We start from the raw sequence: 20,000 nt of genomic DNA on the forward strand, positions 1-20,000 counted from the left end.
GCAGACAGCATGTCCCATACATCACAGTGTAGGCAGACAGCATGTCCCATACATATCAGTGTAGGCAGACAGCATGTCCCATACGTAACGCACCGTCCCATACATCACAGTGTAGGCAGACAGCATGTCCCATACATATCAGTGTAGGCAGACAGCATGTCCCATACGTAACGCACCGTCCCATACATCACAGTGTAGGCAGACAGCATGTCCCATACATATCAGTGTAGGCAGACAGCATGTCCCATACGTAACGCACCGTCCCATACATCACAGTGTAGGCAGACAGCATGTCCCATACGTAACGCACCGTCACATACATATCAGTGTAGGCAGACAGCATGTCCCATACGTAACGCACCGTCCCATACATATCAGTGTAGGCAGACAGCATGTCCCATACATATCAGTGTAGGCAGACAGCATGTCCCATACGTAACGCAGCGTCCCATACATCACAGTGTAGGCAGACAGCATGTCCCATACATATCAGTGTAGGCAGACAGCATGTCCCATACATATCAGTGTAGGCAGACAGCATGTCCCATACATATCAGTGTAGGCAGACAGCATGTCCCATACATCACAGTGTAGGCAGACAGCATGTCCCATACATCACAGTGTAGGCAGACAGCATGTCCCATACGTAACGCACCCATACATATCAGTGTAGGCAGACAGCATGTCCCATACATATCAGTGTAGGCAGACAGCATGTCCCATACGTAACGCAGCGTCCCATACATCACAGTGTAGGCAGACAGCATGTCCCATACGTAACGCACCCATACATATCAGTGTAGGCAGACAGCATGTCCCATACATATCAGTGTAGGCAGACAGCATGTCCCATACGTAACGCAGCGTCCCATACATCACAGTGTAGGCAGACAGCATGTCCCATACGTAACGCACCCATACATATCAGTGTAGGCAGACAGCATGTCCCATACATATCAGTGTAGGCAGACAGCATGTCCCATACATATCAGTGTAGGCAGACAGCATGTCCCATACATATCAGTGTAGGCAGACAGCATGTCCCATACATATCAGTGTAGGCAGACAGCATGTCCCATACATCACAGTGTAGGCAGACAGCATGTCCCATACATATCAGTGTAGGCAGACAGCATGTCCCATACATATCAGTGTAGGCAGACAGCATGTCCCATACGTAACGCACCGTCCCATACATCACAGTGTAGGCAGACAGCATGTCCCATACATCACAGTGTAGGCAGACAGCATGTCCCATACATCACAGTGTAGGCAGACAGCATGTCCCATACGTAACGCACCGTCCCATACATCACAGTGTAGGCAGACAGCATGTCCCATACATCACAGTGTAGGCAGACAGCATGTCCCATACATATCAGTGTAGGCAGACAGCATGTCCCATACATCACAGTGTAGGCAGACAGCATGTCCCATACATCACATATCAGTGTAGGCAGACAGCATGTCCCATACGTAACGCACCCATACATCACAGCATGTCCCATACGTAACGCACCGTCCCATGAAGAAGTGTGGCAGGCCGGTCAGCAGTGAGCCCACGGCCATCAGGAAGCAGCCAATCCCGATCAGGCGAGGCCGATGCATTTTCGCCCCGAAGTGGCTCACAAACGCCAGGAAGAGCAGATTACCTAGACAAGGCAAGGCAAGGCAAGGCAAGGCAAGGCAAGGGAAGGCAACACAACACAAAGCAAGGGAAGGCAACAAAAACGCAAGTCAAAGCAAAGCAAGGCAAGGCAATGCAAGGCATGTTTGTTTATATACTGTAGCTCATCTCAAAGACTTGAGTAATTCATATAGTCAGACGATTTTGAAAAGTAAAAGAACATAAAATAGAATCAAAAGAAATACAGTAGGCTAAAAGACACAAAGTAGAATCAAGTAGAATTATAAACCAACATGCTCAGTTACACATTGTCATAGACCATGTTCAGTTATCACTGTGCTTTCTTTCAAACAATCAATCAAGCAAGCAAGACTAAAATTCTATAAGCCCATATTCAGTTTCTTAGCTCTAGGCTGTCTCATCCCTGACAAACAACACATAAATTCTGTCATACCCATCTCTGATAACCAACACGTAAGTTCTGTATCATACCCATCTCGAAGCTTCCATCGATGAGTCCGATGAGGGAGCTGGAGAGGTCGAAGCGTCTCTCGATCTGGGTGATGGCACTCTTCATGTAGGTGCCCGACAGTGCTTTGGAGAAGTAGGCGAAGGACAGCGCTACGATGAACATCTGAGCACAAACCAAGCCAAAGAACAGGAGACAGTTGAAAATACAAATGAAACCAAACAGACAAGAGCAGGAGAAAATAAGGTGACAATCCAAATGAATGAGGAGAACTACATGTAGAATGATCTGAAAGAGTGAATAAAATAAGCTGTTGTTTGACACCGCTAGCCTATCTTAGCATAGCTAACCTGTCTAACCCACTTCCAGTGAATCACGCTAAGCTAGGCTACCTGGTCTGACACACTTCCATGGCAGTGAATGATGCTAAGCTAGGCTAACTGGTCTAACCCACTTCAGAGTAGATGGCAAATAAGGTCATCTACAGCTAAACTTGACATCCCCCACGGTCCATTCAGTTTCAAATAAACATGCTTTTACTTGGTGCAGTTTCCAATCCTACTTTACTCCATACTACCAGGAAGCACAATACAAACCAAAAACATTCATGATGTGATAACATTAGTCAATCATAAATTCACTTCTTTTGTCATTTCAGCAGTTCTTAGGATAAGACGTTAAGTTCCTTGTGATGGTGGTCAGGTGGCGTTGCACTGCCTGTTTATTTCGAGCAGGTGTCCATTGAAAACACGCTCAGTTGCGCGAATGACTCTTTAGTTAGGAACGCAACACTCCCCAAAACATTCCATTCTTATCTCCAAGAGCAGAGACGGACATCCCGGGTTCGGAAAGTAAAAGTCCTGCCAAGTATTCCATCATCCAACCAGTTAGTAAACCAGGGTTCAGTTGGGGTCTTCTTGTGTGTGTGTGTGTGTGTGTGTGTGTGTGTGTGTGTGTGTGTGTGTGTGTGTGTGTGTGTGTGCGTGTGTGTGTGTGTGTGTGTGTGTGTGAGTGTGTGTGACCTTGAGCGTGGAGCAGCAGGGGTCAGTTGGGGTCTTCTTGTGTGTGTGTGTGTGTGACCTCTGACCTTTAGCATGGAGCAGCAGGGGTCAGTTGGGGTCTTCTTGTGTGTGTGTGTGTGTGTGTGTGTGTGTGTGTGTGCGTGTGTGACCTCTGACCTTTAGCGTGGAGCAGCAGGGTTCCGTGCGGCTCTTCTTGTCGGCCACGTAGAGGACGTCTCGGCTGGTCAGCCGGTCCTCATCCGCCGCCACGCTCATCTCTCCTGGGAAGGGGTCAGTGGGGTCATACAGCTGTGAACTTTGACCTTTCAACTCTCACCTACTCGCAGGACAGCTGTGCGAGGCTCTGCACTCTAACGTGAGCAACAAACACGGCGCCTTCTTCCTGATTCTGGAGAAATTTGGGTCGGCTCCTCCAGAAAAGGTTCCAGACGGCACCAAGCTCTAATCTTACAGAGGATTATCAGAATCGTCTTCTGTTAACTTTGTACTTTTCTACAATCAATGCTATATGTGTCATGATGTTAGACATCTCAGCACACACGTGCTTTTCCTGCCTGTGAAACACTTCTAGGCCGAGTTTCAATACAAATCAAGTGAAATATATGCAGAGAAAAGAAGGGCAGCACCACAGAATTGCATCTTGAAGCAGCTGCTGTGCTACACTCTGGGGGCATGAATATGGGGGCTCATGAACATGCCCCCAGAGTTTAGCCTCATGAACATGCCCCCAGAGTGTAGCACTGTAGCCTCATGAACATGCCTCCAGAGTGTAGCACTGTAGCATCATGAACATGCCCCCAGAGTGTAGCACTGTAGTGAACATCCCCCCAGAGTGTAGCCTCATGAACATGCCCCCAGAGTGTAGCCTCATGAACATGCCCCCAGAGTGTAGCACTGTAGCATCATGAACATGCCCCCAGAGTGTAGCATCATGAAAATGCCCCCAGAGTGTAGCCTCATGAACATGCCCCCAGTAGCACTGTAGCATCATGAACATGCCCCCAGAGTGTAGCCTCATGAACATGCCCCCAGAGTGTAGCACTGTAGCATCATGAACATGCCCCCAGAGTGTAGCACTGTAGTGAACATCCCCCCAGAGTGTAGCCTCATGAACATGCCTCCAGAGTGTAGCACTGTAGCATCATGAACATGCCCCCAGTAGCACTGTAGCATCATGAACATGCCCCCAGAGTGTAGCCTCATGAACATGCCCCCAGAGTGTAGCACTGTAGCATCATGAACATGCCCCCAGAGTGTAGCATCATGAAAATGCCCCCAGAGTGTAGCCTCATGAACATGCCCCCAGTAGCACTGTAGCATCATGAACATGCCCCCAGAGTGTAGCCTCATGAACATGCCCCCAGTAGCACTGTAGCATCATGAACATGCCCCCAGAGTGTAGCATCATGAACATGCCCCCATAGTGTAGCATCATGAACATGCCCCCAGAGTGTAGCATCATGAACATGCCCCCAGACTGTAGCACTGTAGCATCATGAACATGCCCCCAGAGTGTAGCACTGTAGCCTCATGAACATGCCCCCAGAGTGTAGCACTGTAGTAAACATGCCCCAATAGTGTAGCATCATGAACATGCCCCTATAGTGTAGCATCATGAACATGCCCCTATAGTGTAGCATCATGATCATGCCCCCAGAGTGTAGCATCATGAACATGCCCCCAGAGTGTAGCATCATTAACATGCCCCTATAGTGTAGCATCATGAACATGCCCCTATAGTGTAGCATCATGAACATGCCCCTATAGTGTAGCATCATGAACATGCCCCTATAGTGTAGCATCATGATCATGCCCCCAGAGTGTAGCATCATGAACATGCCCCCAGAGTGTAGCATCATTAACATGCCCCTATAGTGTAGCATCATGAACATGCCCCTATAGTGTAGCATCATGAACATGCCCCTATAGTGTAGCATCATGATCATGCCCCCAGAGTGTAGCATCATGAACATGCCCCCAGAGTGTAGCATCATTAACATGCCCCTATAGTGTAGCATCATGAACATGCCCCCAGAGTGTAGCATCATGAACATGCCCCCATAGTGTACAGTAGCACAGTAGCTGCTTGGTAGCTCTAGCTGTTGGCTGCAGCAACTCAAGCTAAGTATTTGTTCATTCATTTGTTTTATTTAGTAAGAAACAGAAATCTATGTGAAAAATGGCTGCATTTCACTTTTAAGGTCTGGATGATTAGGAGTGAGTATTTCCCCTTTAAGGTCTGGATGATTAGGAGTGAGTATTTCCCCTTTAAGGTCTGGATGATTAGGAGTGAGTATTTAGTCTGGCTCTCCCTGCATCACTTCTAAAGCGATATCTGTTGGAAGGGGGATATAGGGAATGTGGAAGGAGATATGGAACTACTGTATCGTCATTATAAGCAATTTCAATTTAATTTCACTTATAGAGCGCCAAAGCATTACACATGTCTCATGGCGCTTTACAGAGTGTTAAACATTCAAAGAGAGCCCATGAGTAACAGGGGCAAGGAAAAACTCTCTAGAATTGGAGATACATATAGGAAGAAACCTCAGACAGATCCACGACTCAAGGGCCCAACCCATGTGCCTATAGGGTCAGTTAAAGTACAGTAAGGTCAACCCATCTGCCTAGGGTCAGTTAAAGTACAGTAAGGTCAACCCATCTGCCTAGGGTCAGTTAAAGTACAGTAAGGTCAACCCATCTGCCTAGGGTCAGTCACAGTACAGTAAGGTCAACCCATCTACCTAGGGTCAGTTAAAGTACAGTAAGGTCAACCCATCTGCTTAGAGTCAGTTACACAGAAAGCAGATAAGCAGAGCAAACACAACTAGCAATTGCTACCTGTTGCATGCTGACTTAGTCAAGTATACTGTGATGCAACCCAAACTTGTCCCTTCACACACACACACACACACACACACACACACACACACACACACACACACACACACACACACACACACACCAATTTCAGTTACTTGAATTTAAATCTGAACCTGCCGTGTCCCTTGTTGGCTGTCAGACTCTGTCCTGTCCTGAGTCTCTGGAGTTCTGTCCTGTTGCTTCATCCCCACTCACTCTCAGACACACACACACACACACACACACACACACAGGGCTCTTTCTCTGGGGATCAACAGACTGCTACACCGCCTGTCAGAAAGGAATGCGCATCGACCTCGAAACCCCAACGGCATCGAATCCCAACCTTACCGGCACCGCCGCCGCGTCAGATCCGTCAGGTTCCGTCGGGGTCCGTCGGGGTCCGTGCCGGGTCACTGGCTAGCTGTCCCGAGTCCGTCCCTCCCGGTCGAACTCTCCAGAGGTGGCGCTGTGGCAGGCAGCAGGCGTCAGTTCAACAGGGGCCCCTCCATGTCTGGGGTAGGATGGAGCTAGCGCCGTCATGGGACAGAAACAGAGTAGGCAGAGAGAGAGAGAGAGAGGGAGGGAGAGAGAGAGGGAGGGGGAGGGGGAGAGAGGGAGGGAGAGAGAGAGGGAGAGAGAGAGAGGTGTGGCGGGATAGAGTGAGGGATAGAATTAGGGAGTGAGAGGTGGAGAGGGAGGAGTCAGTGCGGCGTGGTGCGGTGCGTTGCGTTGTGCTGAGCTGAGGGCCTGTGGAGCCTGTGGAGCCGGGGCTGCCTGAGCGGCGGCTTCTCATGTGTGGAGCCTGTGGAGCTCAGAGCCCTGGCTGCTTCCAGCGCATTCTACTCACTAATCCCATCGCCTGCTCACCCCTTTAATAACTCCCTCCCTCCTTTACTCTCTCTCTTTCTCTCTCTCCAACTTTTTTCTCTCTATCTCTCTCCCACTCCCCTCCCTCTCTCTCTCTCTCTCCCTCCTTTCTAACTCTCTCCTCTCTCTCTCCCACTCCCCCTCCCTCTGTATCTTTTTCTTTCTCTCTCTCTCTCTCTCTCTCTCTCTCCCTCCTTCTCTAATTTCTCCCCTCCCTCACTGGGCTCCCCCATAGTTTCATTCATTCAGCACTGATAGACAGAGAAGACACACACACACACACACACACACACACACACACACACACACACACACACACACACACACACAAAGACAGAGAGAGAGAGACACACAGACACATTCACAGAGAGAAAAAGAGACAGACACCACACACACAAACACAGATAGACAAACACACACACACACACACACACACACACACACACACACACACACACACACACCCACAGTGAATCCTCCTTTACTCATTAGCAGGTCTGGGCACAGGGGGCGATTGGAATGCCCTGGTGAGAGCGATGCCAGGATGCCCAGTGTCTGGCATGGAGGAGGAGGTATCCCACAATGCCCCTCTCCCGTACTGAGGATTGTGATGTTCAGTGAGAGCACATGGCGTTGAGGGACCACTCAATAAAGTACGTTAGATTGCGTTAGTGCGTTAGACACACACACACACACACACACACACAGCGTTGAGGGACCACTCGATAGAGTGCGTTAGATTGATCCAAGCAAACATTTAGGAGATGAAGGCTGCAGTATACTCACCCTATCTGTCCTATCTAGGATATGGAGGCTGCAGTATACTCACCCTATCTGTCCTATCTAGGATATGGAGGCTGCAGTATACTCACCCTATCTGTCCTATCTAGGATATGAAGGCTGTAGTATACTCACCCTATCTGGCTGCAGTACTGTATACTCACCCTATCTGTCCTATCTAGGATATGAAGGCTGCAGTATACTCACCCTATCTGTTCTGCTGAGAATTAGAGGGTAAACAAAAGGCTGATACACACACACTAACACAAAAGGCAATGACACACAGACACAAACACACACACACACACAAAAGGCTGCAACACATTTCTATTCCAGCCGCATGCCGACCCAGAGAAGGAGGCCAGTGCTGAGACAAACCCCTTTCAGAGGAGGGCTCTGAGTGTGTGTGTGTGTGTGTGTGTGTGTGTGTGTGTGTGTGTGTAGCAAGACAAGAGGGATAGTCGACAGGGACCAGGAGACAGACACTTTCCATATGGGTTTTGTATGATGGATAGATAGATAGATAGATAGATACTTTATTGATCCACGAGGGGAAATTCAAGGTCCCAGCAGCTTAAGACACCACACACAACGTACACTACAATATAAACAGGATGATAAAAAGCAAATCAACAAATCAACTGAAAAAATGACTGAAAAAAGAACAGAATATAAAATATACTAAAGAGAAAGATGCACATGAATGTATTGAGGATTGGTACATACACATGGACAATACAAAATGTTAGCATAGTAATATAACAGTTACAGTATACATTTATGGACAACTAAGAGAGAGAGAGAGAGAGTGTGTGTGTGTGTGTGTGTGTGTGTGTGTGTCTGTGTGTGCGTGTGTGCGTGTGTGCGTGTGTGCGTGTGTGCGTGTGTGCGTGTGTGTGTGTGTGTGTGTGTGCGTGTATATTCTCCCTGATCTAACCCTTCTGGGTCACATTGCAATGGGAAGCATTTGCCAAGTTCTTTGCAGTATCAAGTCTGAAGAAAAGAATGATGGTCTAAATACATGATTGATGTTGAATGCTGTCACTGCTGTGTGTGTGTGTGTGTGTGTGTGTGTGTGTGTGTGTGTAATTGATGTTGAATGCATTTGTGTGCAGAATAGAGTATAATGGCCCAGATGGTCAAGAAGAGCCCTTCAAAGTGTGACTAAATAGTGATCAGCTGGTATGTGACACACACACACACACACACACACACACACACACACACACAGAGAGAGAGAGAGAGAGAGAGAGAGAGACTGCACATACACACCTCCTGCCCTTCACACTCTGAGTTTGTGCTTCTGTCTGCTCTGCCTGCACCTCTGCTTCCGTAGCTGGTGTGTGTGAGTGTGTGTGTGTGTGTGTGTGTGTGTGTGTGTGTGTGTGTGTTTCTGTTCGCTCTGTGTCCACCTCTGCCTCTGTAGCTGGTTACCAAACTGACCCAGGGAACACTGAGTCCTATTGTTCTGGTGCTCTCACTGTTTCAGCTCCCACAAGTGCACATTCTACACACACACACACACACACACACACACACACACACACACACACACACACACACACACACACACACACACACACACACAGTGTGCCCCTACAGTTGTACTCATAAGTTTACACACACTGTACATAATACACATGTTAAAGTTGTCTAAAAACAGGAGTAAAAACTCATCTTTTGGAAATCGATGTTAATGCCTTAAATAAAATTAGGAAAAATCCAACCTTTACGGACACAAATTTTCATTGTGAATGAATAATGTATTGTAAACAAATTCTTAAATAAATGTCTAAATTCTTAAATAAATGTATTGTGAATAAAATTCTTCCTTAAAATGCAAGGGCCAGAAGTATACATACCCCTATATGTTAAACTCCCGAGCAAATCACGAACTATGTAAGAATCATACACTGGATTCTGATACTGACTATGTACTATATGTGTATTGAACTTTACGTTGCTTTGCATAGGTGCAGGAGGAAGAGGAGGAGGAAGAGGAGGAAGGGAAATGTGCGATAGATAGATAGACAGACAGACAGACAGACAGATAAATAGATAGATAGATAACTTTACTCAAGGGAAATCAGCCATATGGGCAGTAGTACTGTAGCTACTGTATGCAAAGTAGCTTTAGAAAGCATGTATTGAACTGCTACAAGTAGGTTAAACTCTGAGTGTGAACAAAGGGCAGATTTGGGGTGTTCTGGAGTCGGCGGTGCACAACTGAAGCAGCTTTGCACTACGCAGGCAGTGTAAGGATTAGAAGCTAATAACTTCCACATTCTTACCCAGAACACACAAAGGACAAAACTCTGCCTCAGCTCAGGGGGGTTGATCATTTGTTTCAATAACAATAATGATAATAATAATAACTAGAAAATGTAATTCCAGGGAAGGAATTACCATTGCATAGATACAATAGGCCTGCAGCATAAAACATTGTATTAGTTAAAAAGACAATATGACATATAAAAATTCCCAGTATCAAATCTCAGTATCGTTCTCAGTATAAATCTCAGTATCGTTCTCAGTATCAAATCTCTCAGTATCAAATCTCTCAGTTCTCTATATAAATCTCTCTGCTCTCAGTATCAAATCTCTCAGTTCTGAGTATCACATCTTTCAGTATCAAATCTCTCAGTTCTGAGTATCAAATGTCTCAGTTCTCAGTATCAAATGTTTCAGTATCAAATCTCTCAGTATGTGCTATACTGTATGTTCAGATAGGTATGTGCTCAGATATGGTCTCAGATATGTTTGCATGTACTGTATGTATATTAGTAGGTGATGTTGTCAGTGTGTTGTGCAGACAGACAGGCACCCAGCCACCAAATTGGTCTGGTCTGGTCTGGTCTGGAACAAGCCTGAAAGACAAAAGCCAACAAACAAGTTAAACACTTAAACCAAAAACAAAGAATGCCTACAATTGTTCATTGGAACTTGAATATCTAAAAGTATTGTTGCACCATCAAGCTGTAGTGGTAGTTCAATATACTATGACATTGCATTGCCTTTTCATTGCTCAGTGAACATTCTTTCAGTTTAAGGCAGGTGATACTGAGGTATTTCAGCGAGTTGAGCAAGGCAAGGGCAAAACTAGCTTAAACAGCTTGCTGTTTATTAACATACACCTTCATTGTTAATGCATTACAGGTGAATAGGATTGAAAATATACTGTATCTCCATCAAATATATCTCCAGCTAGTTATTATTACATTATTCTCAATGGTTTGTGCACGTGCAAGGCTACAAACTAGGCTGGGTAATGTATGGGTCAGCGTGATTTGTCATAATAAGAAGCCTATAGGAAGAACAGTACAGTGCATTTTCATGCACTGTAAAAAAGACATATTGTTTGTAGGCATAAAGTCATTCATGAAGTCCTTTGTTATTGTTCACCCTCACTGTGTGGAAGGGAATGTGGTGCTTAATTTTGCTTTACTGAGGTGAGAGTTAGATCATTAAAATTATTATTATTATTAAATATGTTCAGCAGAAACTACAAGTTGTTGCGAAAGTTGTTTCTTAATTTCTTTTATTCACAAGTTTTTCACATTCTCATTCAGGATCGGACGAAATCACTCAATGTTCAAATGCATTCAAAGTGTTGTCCCATAGTTTCACACAACACCCACAGCATTGGTTGGGGAGGCAATGTGCTTGAGAACAGCTCCTCCACGTGGTGAGTTGCTATCATTACACTTTCCAGCTTCAGCATCTCATCTCATCTCAATCATAAACATCTGTTTTATATATCTTAAAAAATCAGTGAGTAAAAACTATGCTACCAATGTTGTTATGGATGATAGAAAAATATATTAGTAATGCAATCATAGAACAGAGGAATCACAGTATAGTATACACATCAGTATTGAACACATTTCCACATTACATTTCCAATTCATTTCTGTTGTATAAAACAGTGGTCATTTACAAAATTACAAACATGACATTTTAACTCTGCCAACACCTTCACAGCAGCATTCAGCTTTCAGAGAATCACACCCACATGCACACGCGCACACACACACACACACACACACACACACACACACACAGAAAGGTGGACACCACGGCTTCAGCTAGTAAAAGTCCTCTCACATATAAGTTGGCATTCCATTCAGCTGATTCAAAGGTTCTATTAGCACTCATGACATTTCAATAAAAGGACATGAAGAGTTCAGATGCAACACCCTCTAACAACCATCTCATCTCAACACACAGTATACGTTAATCAAATAATTTTGTTTCAAAACCCTCTAAATACCACTCTCTTCCTAGTCTGAAATATCAATTTGTACCTAGAAGCCTGATAAAAAAAAAATGCTCACTTAAAGCAACACTAAAGAGTTTTTTTGTACCTTAAAATAATGTTTCCAAAATCATTTCAGTGGCTCATCATTCATCAACTTTCTGCTGATTTTACTAAACTCATTTTTTACAAAAGCATGCACACATTTCACAAAATTGAATTCTCACTAAACTGTGCTCTCATTTGGATTGTGTGCTCATTTCAGTAAATCGTGCACATGTTTTTCTAAATCGCTCTTGTTTGACTAAACTTTACTTAATGGTGCTCTTTTCATGTCGTAAAACAAGCGCACAATTGAGTCAAATGAGCGCACTTTTAAAATGGATACCCAGCTATCAGTTCCAGCTATTCATTTAGGGGCAAATTCTCTCAGGGCCGTAAGGCTGGCTGAGAGGCGATTAGTTACACGTTTTTTTTTAAACTTAGACATCCTTAAGCACATGGGTTAAATCAGCTGATCCTAATTAGCATAAAACGGTTATATCACTTGGGTTAAGTGCACTGGTAGAACCAATATGTGGTAGGACTTTTACTTTGAAGCTGGGATGTCCACTTCTGGTTGAAACACTGACTTTGCAGGAACAGCAACAGCAACAGCAAAGGTATGTAACCATGGAAATGAACCAGCACTGCTGATTGGCCAGCCATGCTCTGATTGGCCAACTTGGCAGTGTGATGCAATAGAGATTTCTGTCAGAAATGCATAGTTGACAAACATGATGCAGGAAAGTGTCCCTCTCATGGTCCACTCGCCAACAGCTTTGTTTTTGAGAACATAAAACGTACACGCTACTCCTTTAATAAGTACCAGTCCTTCCCCTGAGCCCCTCAGATGGAGGCTCCTCATGTCAACAGCTTTGTTTTTGATAACAACCAATGTACACGCCACGCTACACCTTTAAGCACCAGTCTTTCGCCGGAGCGTCTCAGATGGAGGTCTCACTCTTCAGCTCCTCTTTGCTCTGCCCGCCGTCGCCGTTGGCGCCCTGCCCGCTGGCATCCTGCCCGTTGGCATCCTGCCCGTTGGCCTGCCCGGCGGCTTGCCCGTTGGCCAGGGCCCTCTGTGCCAGCTTGCGGTGCCTCTTCACCAGCGTGCGGTACAGCACGGCCCACAGCAAGTAGGACAGGGCATACAGCCCGTAGATCAGCCCCAGGAAACGAGACCTAGGGGGCGCCACAGAGCAAGGGGAGAGAGAGAGAGAGAGAGAGGGGGAACGTGTTACAGTGTGGAGGAGGCAAAACAGTGAGAAGAGAGAGAGGTAGAGAGAGAGAGGGAGAGAGAGAGAGAGAGAGAGAGAGAGAGAGAGGGAGCGTGTTACAGAGTGGAGGAGGCAAAACAGTGAGGAGAGAGAGAGATAGAGAGAGAGAGAGAGAGAGAGAGATAGAGAGAAAGAGAGAGAGAGAGGGAAAGAGAGAGAGAGGGAGCGTTTTACAGAGTGGAGGAGGCAAAACAGTGAGGAGAGAGAGATAGAGAGAGAGAGAGAGAGAGAGAGAGAGAGAGAGAGAGAGAGAGAGGGGGGGAACATGTTACAGAGTGGAGGAGGCACAAGCTACAGAGGGAGAGTTGGCCAATTGATAGTGTAGGTGACAAGTGTTGCTTAATGTAATATGACGTAAAAGAGACAACATTTGTGCCTTTTAAGCTGTCACAGAACTTAGGGTTAGAGAACATAGAACACAGAGAGGGTTAGAGAACGTAGAACACAGAGACAGCAAGAGAACATAGAACACAGAGAGGGTTAGAGAACGTAGAACACAGAGGGTTAGAGAACGTAGAACACAGAGAGGGTTAGAGAACGTAGAACACAGAGGGTTAGAGAACGTAGAACACAGAGAGGGCAAGAGAACGTAGAACACACAGAGGGTTAGAGAACCTAGAACACAGAGAGGGTTAGAGAACGTAGAACACAGAGAGGGTTGGAGAACATAGAACACAGAGAGGGCAAGAGAACGTAGAACAGTGGATCCCGTGGGTGCTGCGGCGGCATGTCACCTGAAGGCGTCGGTGTCGTAGATCCTGCAGGCTCCCTGCCCGCCGCACCTCTTGACGCCCCACTTCAGACACGTCTGGTCGATCAGCGCCCCAAAGTAGATCGGCGGAGGGATCCCCCCTGCAGAGCACACAACACAGGTGCTCAGCCGCACAGCATCAGTCTCACAGGTGCTCAGCATCACAGGTGCTCAGCGTCACAGGTGCTCAGGTGCACAGTCTCACAGGTGCTCAGCGTCACAGGCGCACAGCATCACAGGTGCACAGTCTCACAGGCGCACAGCATCACAGGCGCACAGCATCACAGGTGCACAGCATCACAGGTGCACAGTCTCACAGGCGCACAGCATCACAGGCGCACAGCATCACAGGTGCACAGCATCACAGGTGCACAGCATCACAGGTGCACAGCATCACAGGTGCACAGGCGCACAGCATCACAGGTGCACAGTCTCACAGTCTCACAGGTGCACAGTCTCACAGTCTCACAGGTGCACAGTCTCACAGGTGCTCAGCGTCACAGGTGCTGACTGGCTGGCTGTCTGGCTGTCTGTTGTCTGTCTGTGTGTGTGTGTGTGTGTGTGTGTAAGCAGCCCTTACCGAGGGTCCTGACTATGAGAGTCTGCATCCCCAGAGCTAGTGCCTTCAGATCAGGAGCTATGGATCTGGAACACAGAGTCATATTCAATCAAAATGATTAGACAATAATGTATAACCCACACACACACAAGCACACGCACACACGCGCACACACACACACACACACACACACACACACACACACACACACACACACACACACACACACACACACACAACACACACACACACACACACACACACACACACACACACACACACACACACACACACACACACACACACACACAATAATATATAACCCTAGTCTGGCTATCACCATACTCAGCTCAACCTTTTGAGATTGAACTTAGTCTGGGTAGGCTGCACTTTATTTCTACTGCACAAGAGGCGTGATCGATGGACATAGCTCAAAAGACTCTACGCATGCTTGGATAGTCCTTCAACCAATCAGACCAACGATCCGGGTGCGTCTTTTGGATAAACTAGCTTGTGATTGGACCCAAAGGTTGTGGACAGGAAGCAGGGGAGATAGATGTGCAGGTTTCCAGCCTGAGCTGCCAGGCGAAATCCAAATTTGCCGGCAGGTCAGGTAGGGTTGACCCAGTCTAGTGTGACAAGCCATTGTGTGATAAAAATGAACCACACGTATGACCATTATTGACATGATGCAAGATGGAGGCATACCCAATCAACCATGCTATTATCATTGCTATTATGAAATCTATGAATGTACAGTATAACACATTTGGTATAAATGTATGAATGAAAGAGAATTAATTTTATAGTTGTACACACACACACACACACACACACACACACACACACACACACACACACACACACACACACACACACCCTTACCTGAGCAGGACAATGTAGCCAGGTGAGGCCCCACAGGCGGACACAAAGGCCCCCACCACAGACACGCCCATGTACCACATGAACATGTTGGCGCAGTCGTCCTTGCGCGGGCACTGGCCCAGGCTGACCGACACGTTGGCAGGCGGCGTTGGCACCTCGGACACACACGAGCAGTTATGGAAGATCTAGAGGAGAGTAACAACCATGGATGAGACACTGTGTCTTATAACTCTAAAACACAACCATGGATGAGACTGTGTCTTATAACTCTAAAGCACAAAGTGACTTACTGTAGATCTAGAGGAGAGTAACAACCATGGATGAGACACTGTGTCTTATAACTCTAAAACACAAAGTGACTTACTGTAGATCTAGAGGAGAGTAACAACCATGGATGAGACACTGTGTCTTATAACTCTAAAACACAAAGTGACTTACTGTAGATCTAGAGGAGAGTAACAACCATGGATGAGACACTGTCTTATAACTCTAAAACACAAAGTGACTTACTGTAGATCTAGAGGAGAGTAACAACCATGGATGAGACACTGTGTCTTATAACTCTAAAACACAAAGTGACTTACTGTAGATCACAACATGATCTCACGAGTCAATGTGTATGTGTGATGCAGTGTGATTTTGTTTCTTCCTTAAAGGGATAATCCGGAGTGAAATGCACTTTAGATCAATTTTTCGGACTATTGGGAGTACATACGTTGAGTTGACACCAAAATCCATGTCATTCGGATGTATTTTGAGAAAGTTCGAGTTCACCGTTTTTAGCCAAAACTCGTTAGCCTGTAAGTGACCGGGGCAGGTCCTTTCGCCACTACAAAACGCTATTTTTATACCTCTTCTACTGTTCCAAACAACACTACACTTACGTGGTAGTGAGTAGAGGGTCCCTAAAGCCAAACCGAAGTATCCCCACGTCTTTATGTGGTCGGATAGAGAGTCCAGAATGAATTTAATCGAGTCAGTACCTTCCGGAAATGTCGCTGCGGCAGCTGCGCAACGCTTCAACAACACTTTACTAACATTTCCGGGAAAGGTACTGACTCGATTAAATTCATTCTGGACTCTCTATCCGACCACATAAAGACGTGAGGATACTTCGGTTTGGCTTTAGGAACCCTCTACTCACTACCACGTAACTGTAGTGTTGTTTGGAACAGTAGAAGAGGTATAAAAATAGCGTTTTGTAGTGGCGAAAGGACCTGCCCCGGTCACTTCCAGGCTAGCGAGTTTTGGCTAAAAACGGTGAACTCGAACTTTCTCAAAATACATCCGAATGACATGATTTTGGTGTCAACTCAACGTATGTACTCCCAATAGTCCGAAAAATTGATCTAAAGTGCATTTCACTCCGGATTATCCCTTTAAGCCTTTAAACATTCCTACCGAAATGCAACTGCAGGGAGGTGTGGTAGGCTAAATGCTAAATGTGGCTTGATGTTATCAGCATCTAATGCTAGCAGAACCTGATATTAGATGAGCTTGACCTGATGCGAACATAGCCTGATGCTAATCCTGATGCTAGCAGAGCCTGATGCTAGTGGTGCCTGATGCTAGTGGAGCCTGATGCTAGCAGAGCCTGATGCTAGTGGTGCCTGATGCAAACATAGCCTGATGCTAATCCTGATGCTAGCAGAGCCTGATGCTAGTGGTGCCTGATGCTAGTGGTGACTGATTCTAACAGCATCTGATGATAACAGACCCTGATGCTAGAGGTGCTTAAAGGGACACTTCACCGATTAGCATTAAGTTTTGTATCTTTAGAAAACCAGTCATTTTTTGAATGGTCGTGCATCATTCCCTCAGTTTGCCTTGAGATGGGAGAAATAGGGATTTCAATGAAACCCATGAATAGGACTTCCTGCTTTCAATGATGTAAAATGATGAAGTTTGACTGCGATTGACTGACACACGCTCATACACACACAAATCATCGGACGCTTTATGCTAGTTTCTACATGGGTTTAGGTAGTGATCGGGCTATAATAAAACCACACTTTAATAGTGGTTGGTGAAAATCGGGACATATTAGCGTCCCGACAGGCTTTTGTCGGGACTCGGGACACGCCACTCAGAATCGGGACTGTCCCAGTAAAACCGGGACGTCTGGTCACCCTATGCCTGATACTAGTGGTGCCTGATGCTAACTCCATTTAGCGCTTTAACTCTCAGCTAAAGTGTCTGAAGTGAAATACAGCGTGCCCTTGTTGGCTCTCAGGTCTGTGTGGAGATAAAAGGCTGTGTTGCAGAGTGTGTGTGTGTGTGTGTGTGTGTGTGTGTGTGTGTGTGTGTGTGTGTGTGTGTGTGTGTGTGTGTGTGTGTGTGTGTGTGTGAATGGAGGCAGTGTGTGAAGCTGAGGGGAGGTGAGAGGGGTGCTGAGGGGAATGCTCAAAGACTGAACAACGTTAATCACCAACACACAAAACAGAGACACTTGGAGGGTGCTTGAGGCTGTCAGGCGTTGATAGAGGTGTGTGTGCATGTGTTTGAGGCTTTGTGTAAGTGTGTCTGCCTAAAGTATGTGTGTAAGAGAGAGAGTGAGAGAGAGAGAGAGAGAGAGATTGGTTTTGTTTATGAGGGCCTATGCAGGTTTGTAACTATATTGATTGAAAAATACACAGCATATAATACACAGTAGGCTATTATTGTGCGTGTGTGTGTGTGTGTGTGTGTGTGTGTGTGTGTGTGTGTGCGCGAGGACTCACCATCTCTTTGCCGAGTCCGGTGGACGTCTGGCACCCTGCCAGGCACGGGCTGGCGTAGGTGATGCCGTTGTGGGCACACACCGGGTCCCAGTGCTTTATGGAGCAGGAGCAGCCGCTGTTGCACTGGGACAGCAGAGAGCTCTGCTCATACGACACCTCTGGAAGACTGGGACACACACACACACTAGTGTTAGCATCACATCAACAGAGCCATGACTGGGACCGATACACACACTAGTGTTAGCATCACAACAACAGAGCCATGACTGGGACACACACACACACTAGCGTTAGCATCACATCAACAGACTCATGACTGGGACAGGGACACACACCCTAGTGTTAGCATCACATCAACAGAGCCATGACTGGGACACACACACACACACACACACTAGTGTTAGCATCACAACAACAGAGCCATGACTGGGACAGAGACACACACACACACACACACACACACTAGCGTTAGCATCACATCAACAGAGCCATGACTGGGACACACACACATAGTGTTAGCATCACAACAACAGAGCCATGACTGGGACAGAGACACACACACACACACACACACACACACACACACACACACTAACGTAAGCACATCAACAGAGTCACGATGACTGGGACACACACACACACACACACACACTAGCGTTAGCACATCAACAACAGAGCCATGACTACAGTATAACTATAACCATAACCATATCAATAAGACCATGTGACAGCAGCAGACACATACACACACACACACACACACACACACACACACACACACACACACGCTTGAGGCAGCTGGTTTGGGATAAATGCAGAGACAAAATTCAAAATTAAACTTGGCCTATATGAACCTGATTTACATTTTGCACACACTTACAGACTTGCAGATATACACACACACACACACACACACACACACACACACACACACATATACTGACCCCTGGTAGTTGATGGTGAGCCCTGCAACCAGAGAGTTGTCACACTGCATGAAGTACTGTGACAGCATCAAGCAGAAGGAGAAGAAGGAGGCGGTGAGCGAGATCCGGGCCGCACCGAGCACGCTCAGTTTGAAGCGCTTCATGATCAGGCCGCCCGTGATGATGCCCAGTGCCACGGCGGGTAGATTAAACATGCCTGGCAGGGAGGGAGGGAAAGCACAGGAGAACAGCGGGGATTGATTCATAATGTCTGAGAGATTCACAACCTGAGAACCTTACAGTAGGATGACCACACATCCCTGGTTTCAGGGGACAGTCCCTGTTTTTGGTTGCCTGTCCCCGGGAAAATACAGAAAAACTACTCCTGTCCCCATTTTTTGAAGATAAAACTTGATGTATTTCAATCAGATTGATAGTCAAACTGAAAATGTGTGGCATTACAGTATGTATGTAGTCCTTTTGCTTGATTTCCCACACCATCCTCCTCCGTCGCCTCTCTGAACTCATCGGCCTCAGTGGCACAGCACTGTCCTGGTTCCGGTCCTACCTCACAGGCCGGAAACAATTCATCACCCCTAATGGCTCAAACTTTGTTCCAGCACCGTCAACCATGGCGTGGGTCATATTATCCGTAAACATGGACTCAACTTCCACTGCTACGCTGATGACACTCAGCTTTATATCAGCACCAACCCCTCCTCCCATCTCCCACCCGCACAACTTGTCAACTGCCTGCAGGAACTCAAATCATGGATGACCACAAACCTACTCAAACTCAACAGTAACAAGACAGAGCTCATGGTGGTGGCCCCTGCACCACTGCTCAGGCCCTGGTCGTGGATGGCTGCTCCATTTCCCCATCATCTGAGGTGCGCATCCTGGGTGCTATTCTGGACTCCACTCTCTCCTTCCGGTCTCATATTAACAACGTCACCAA

At 46.5% G+C, this 20,000-nt stretch overlaps 2 protein-coding genes across 2 annotated transcripts in view; both read right to left on the reverse strand.

Annotated features, from left to right (window-relative positions):
• slco1e1 (solute carrier organic anion transporter family, member 1E1) overlaps positions 1-6,537 on the reverse strand; it is a 21,896-nt gene extending 15,359 nt beyond the window's left edge. The window contains exons 1-4 of the mRNA XM_062517907.1: positions 6,332-6,537; positions 3,275-3,378; positions 2,120-2,261; positions 1,520-1,652 (exon numbers count right to left, since the gene is read on the reverse strand). Of these exons, the coding sequence (XP_062373891.1) occupies positions 1,520-1,652; positions 2,120-2,261; positions 3,275-3,373 (374 nt within the window). The 5' untranslated portion in view covers positions 3,374-3,378; positions 6,332-6,537. The remainder of the gene's footprint in view (positions 1-1,519; positions 1,653-2,119; positions 2,262-3,274; positions 3,379-6,331) is intronic.
• Positions 6,538-12,060: 5,523 nt separating this feature from the next.
• LOC134061947 (solute carrier organic anion transporter family member 1C1-like) overlaps positions 12,061-20,000 on the reverse strand; it is a 22,094-nt gene continuing 14,154 nt past the window's right edge. Inside the window, exons 9-14 of the mRNA XM_062517789.1 lie at positions 19,064-19,259; positions 18,120-18,285; positions 15,400-15,584; positions 14,536-14,600; positions 13,939-14,056; positions 12,061-13,109 (exon numbers count right to left, since the gene is read on the reverse strand). Of these exons, the coding sequence (XP_062373773.1) occupies positions 12,872-13,109; positions 13,939-14,056; positions 14,536-14,600; positions 15,400-15,584; positions 18,120-18,285; positions 19,064-19,259 (968 nt within the window). The 3' untranslated portion in view covers positions 12,061-12,871. The remainder of the gene's footprint in view (positions 13,110-13,938; positions 14,057-14,535; positions 14,601-15,399; positions 15,585-18,119; positions 18,286-19,063; positions 19,260-20,000) is intronic.

The sequence above is a fragment of the Sardina pilchardus genome, chromosome 17 (genome assembly GCF_963854185.1).
Source record: "Sardina pilchardus chromosome 17, fSarPil1.1, whole genome shotgun sequence".
Taxonomy (NCBI): Eukaryota; Metazoa; Chordata; class Actinopteri; order Clupeiformes; family Clupeidae; genus Sardina; species Sardina pilchardus.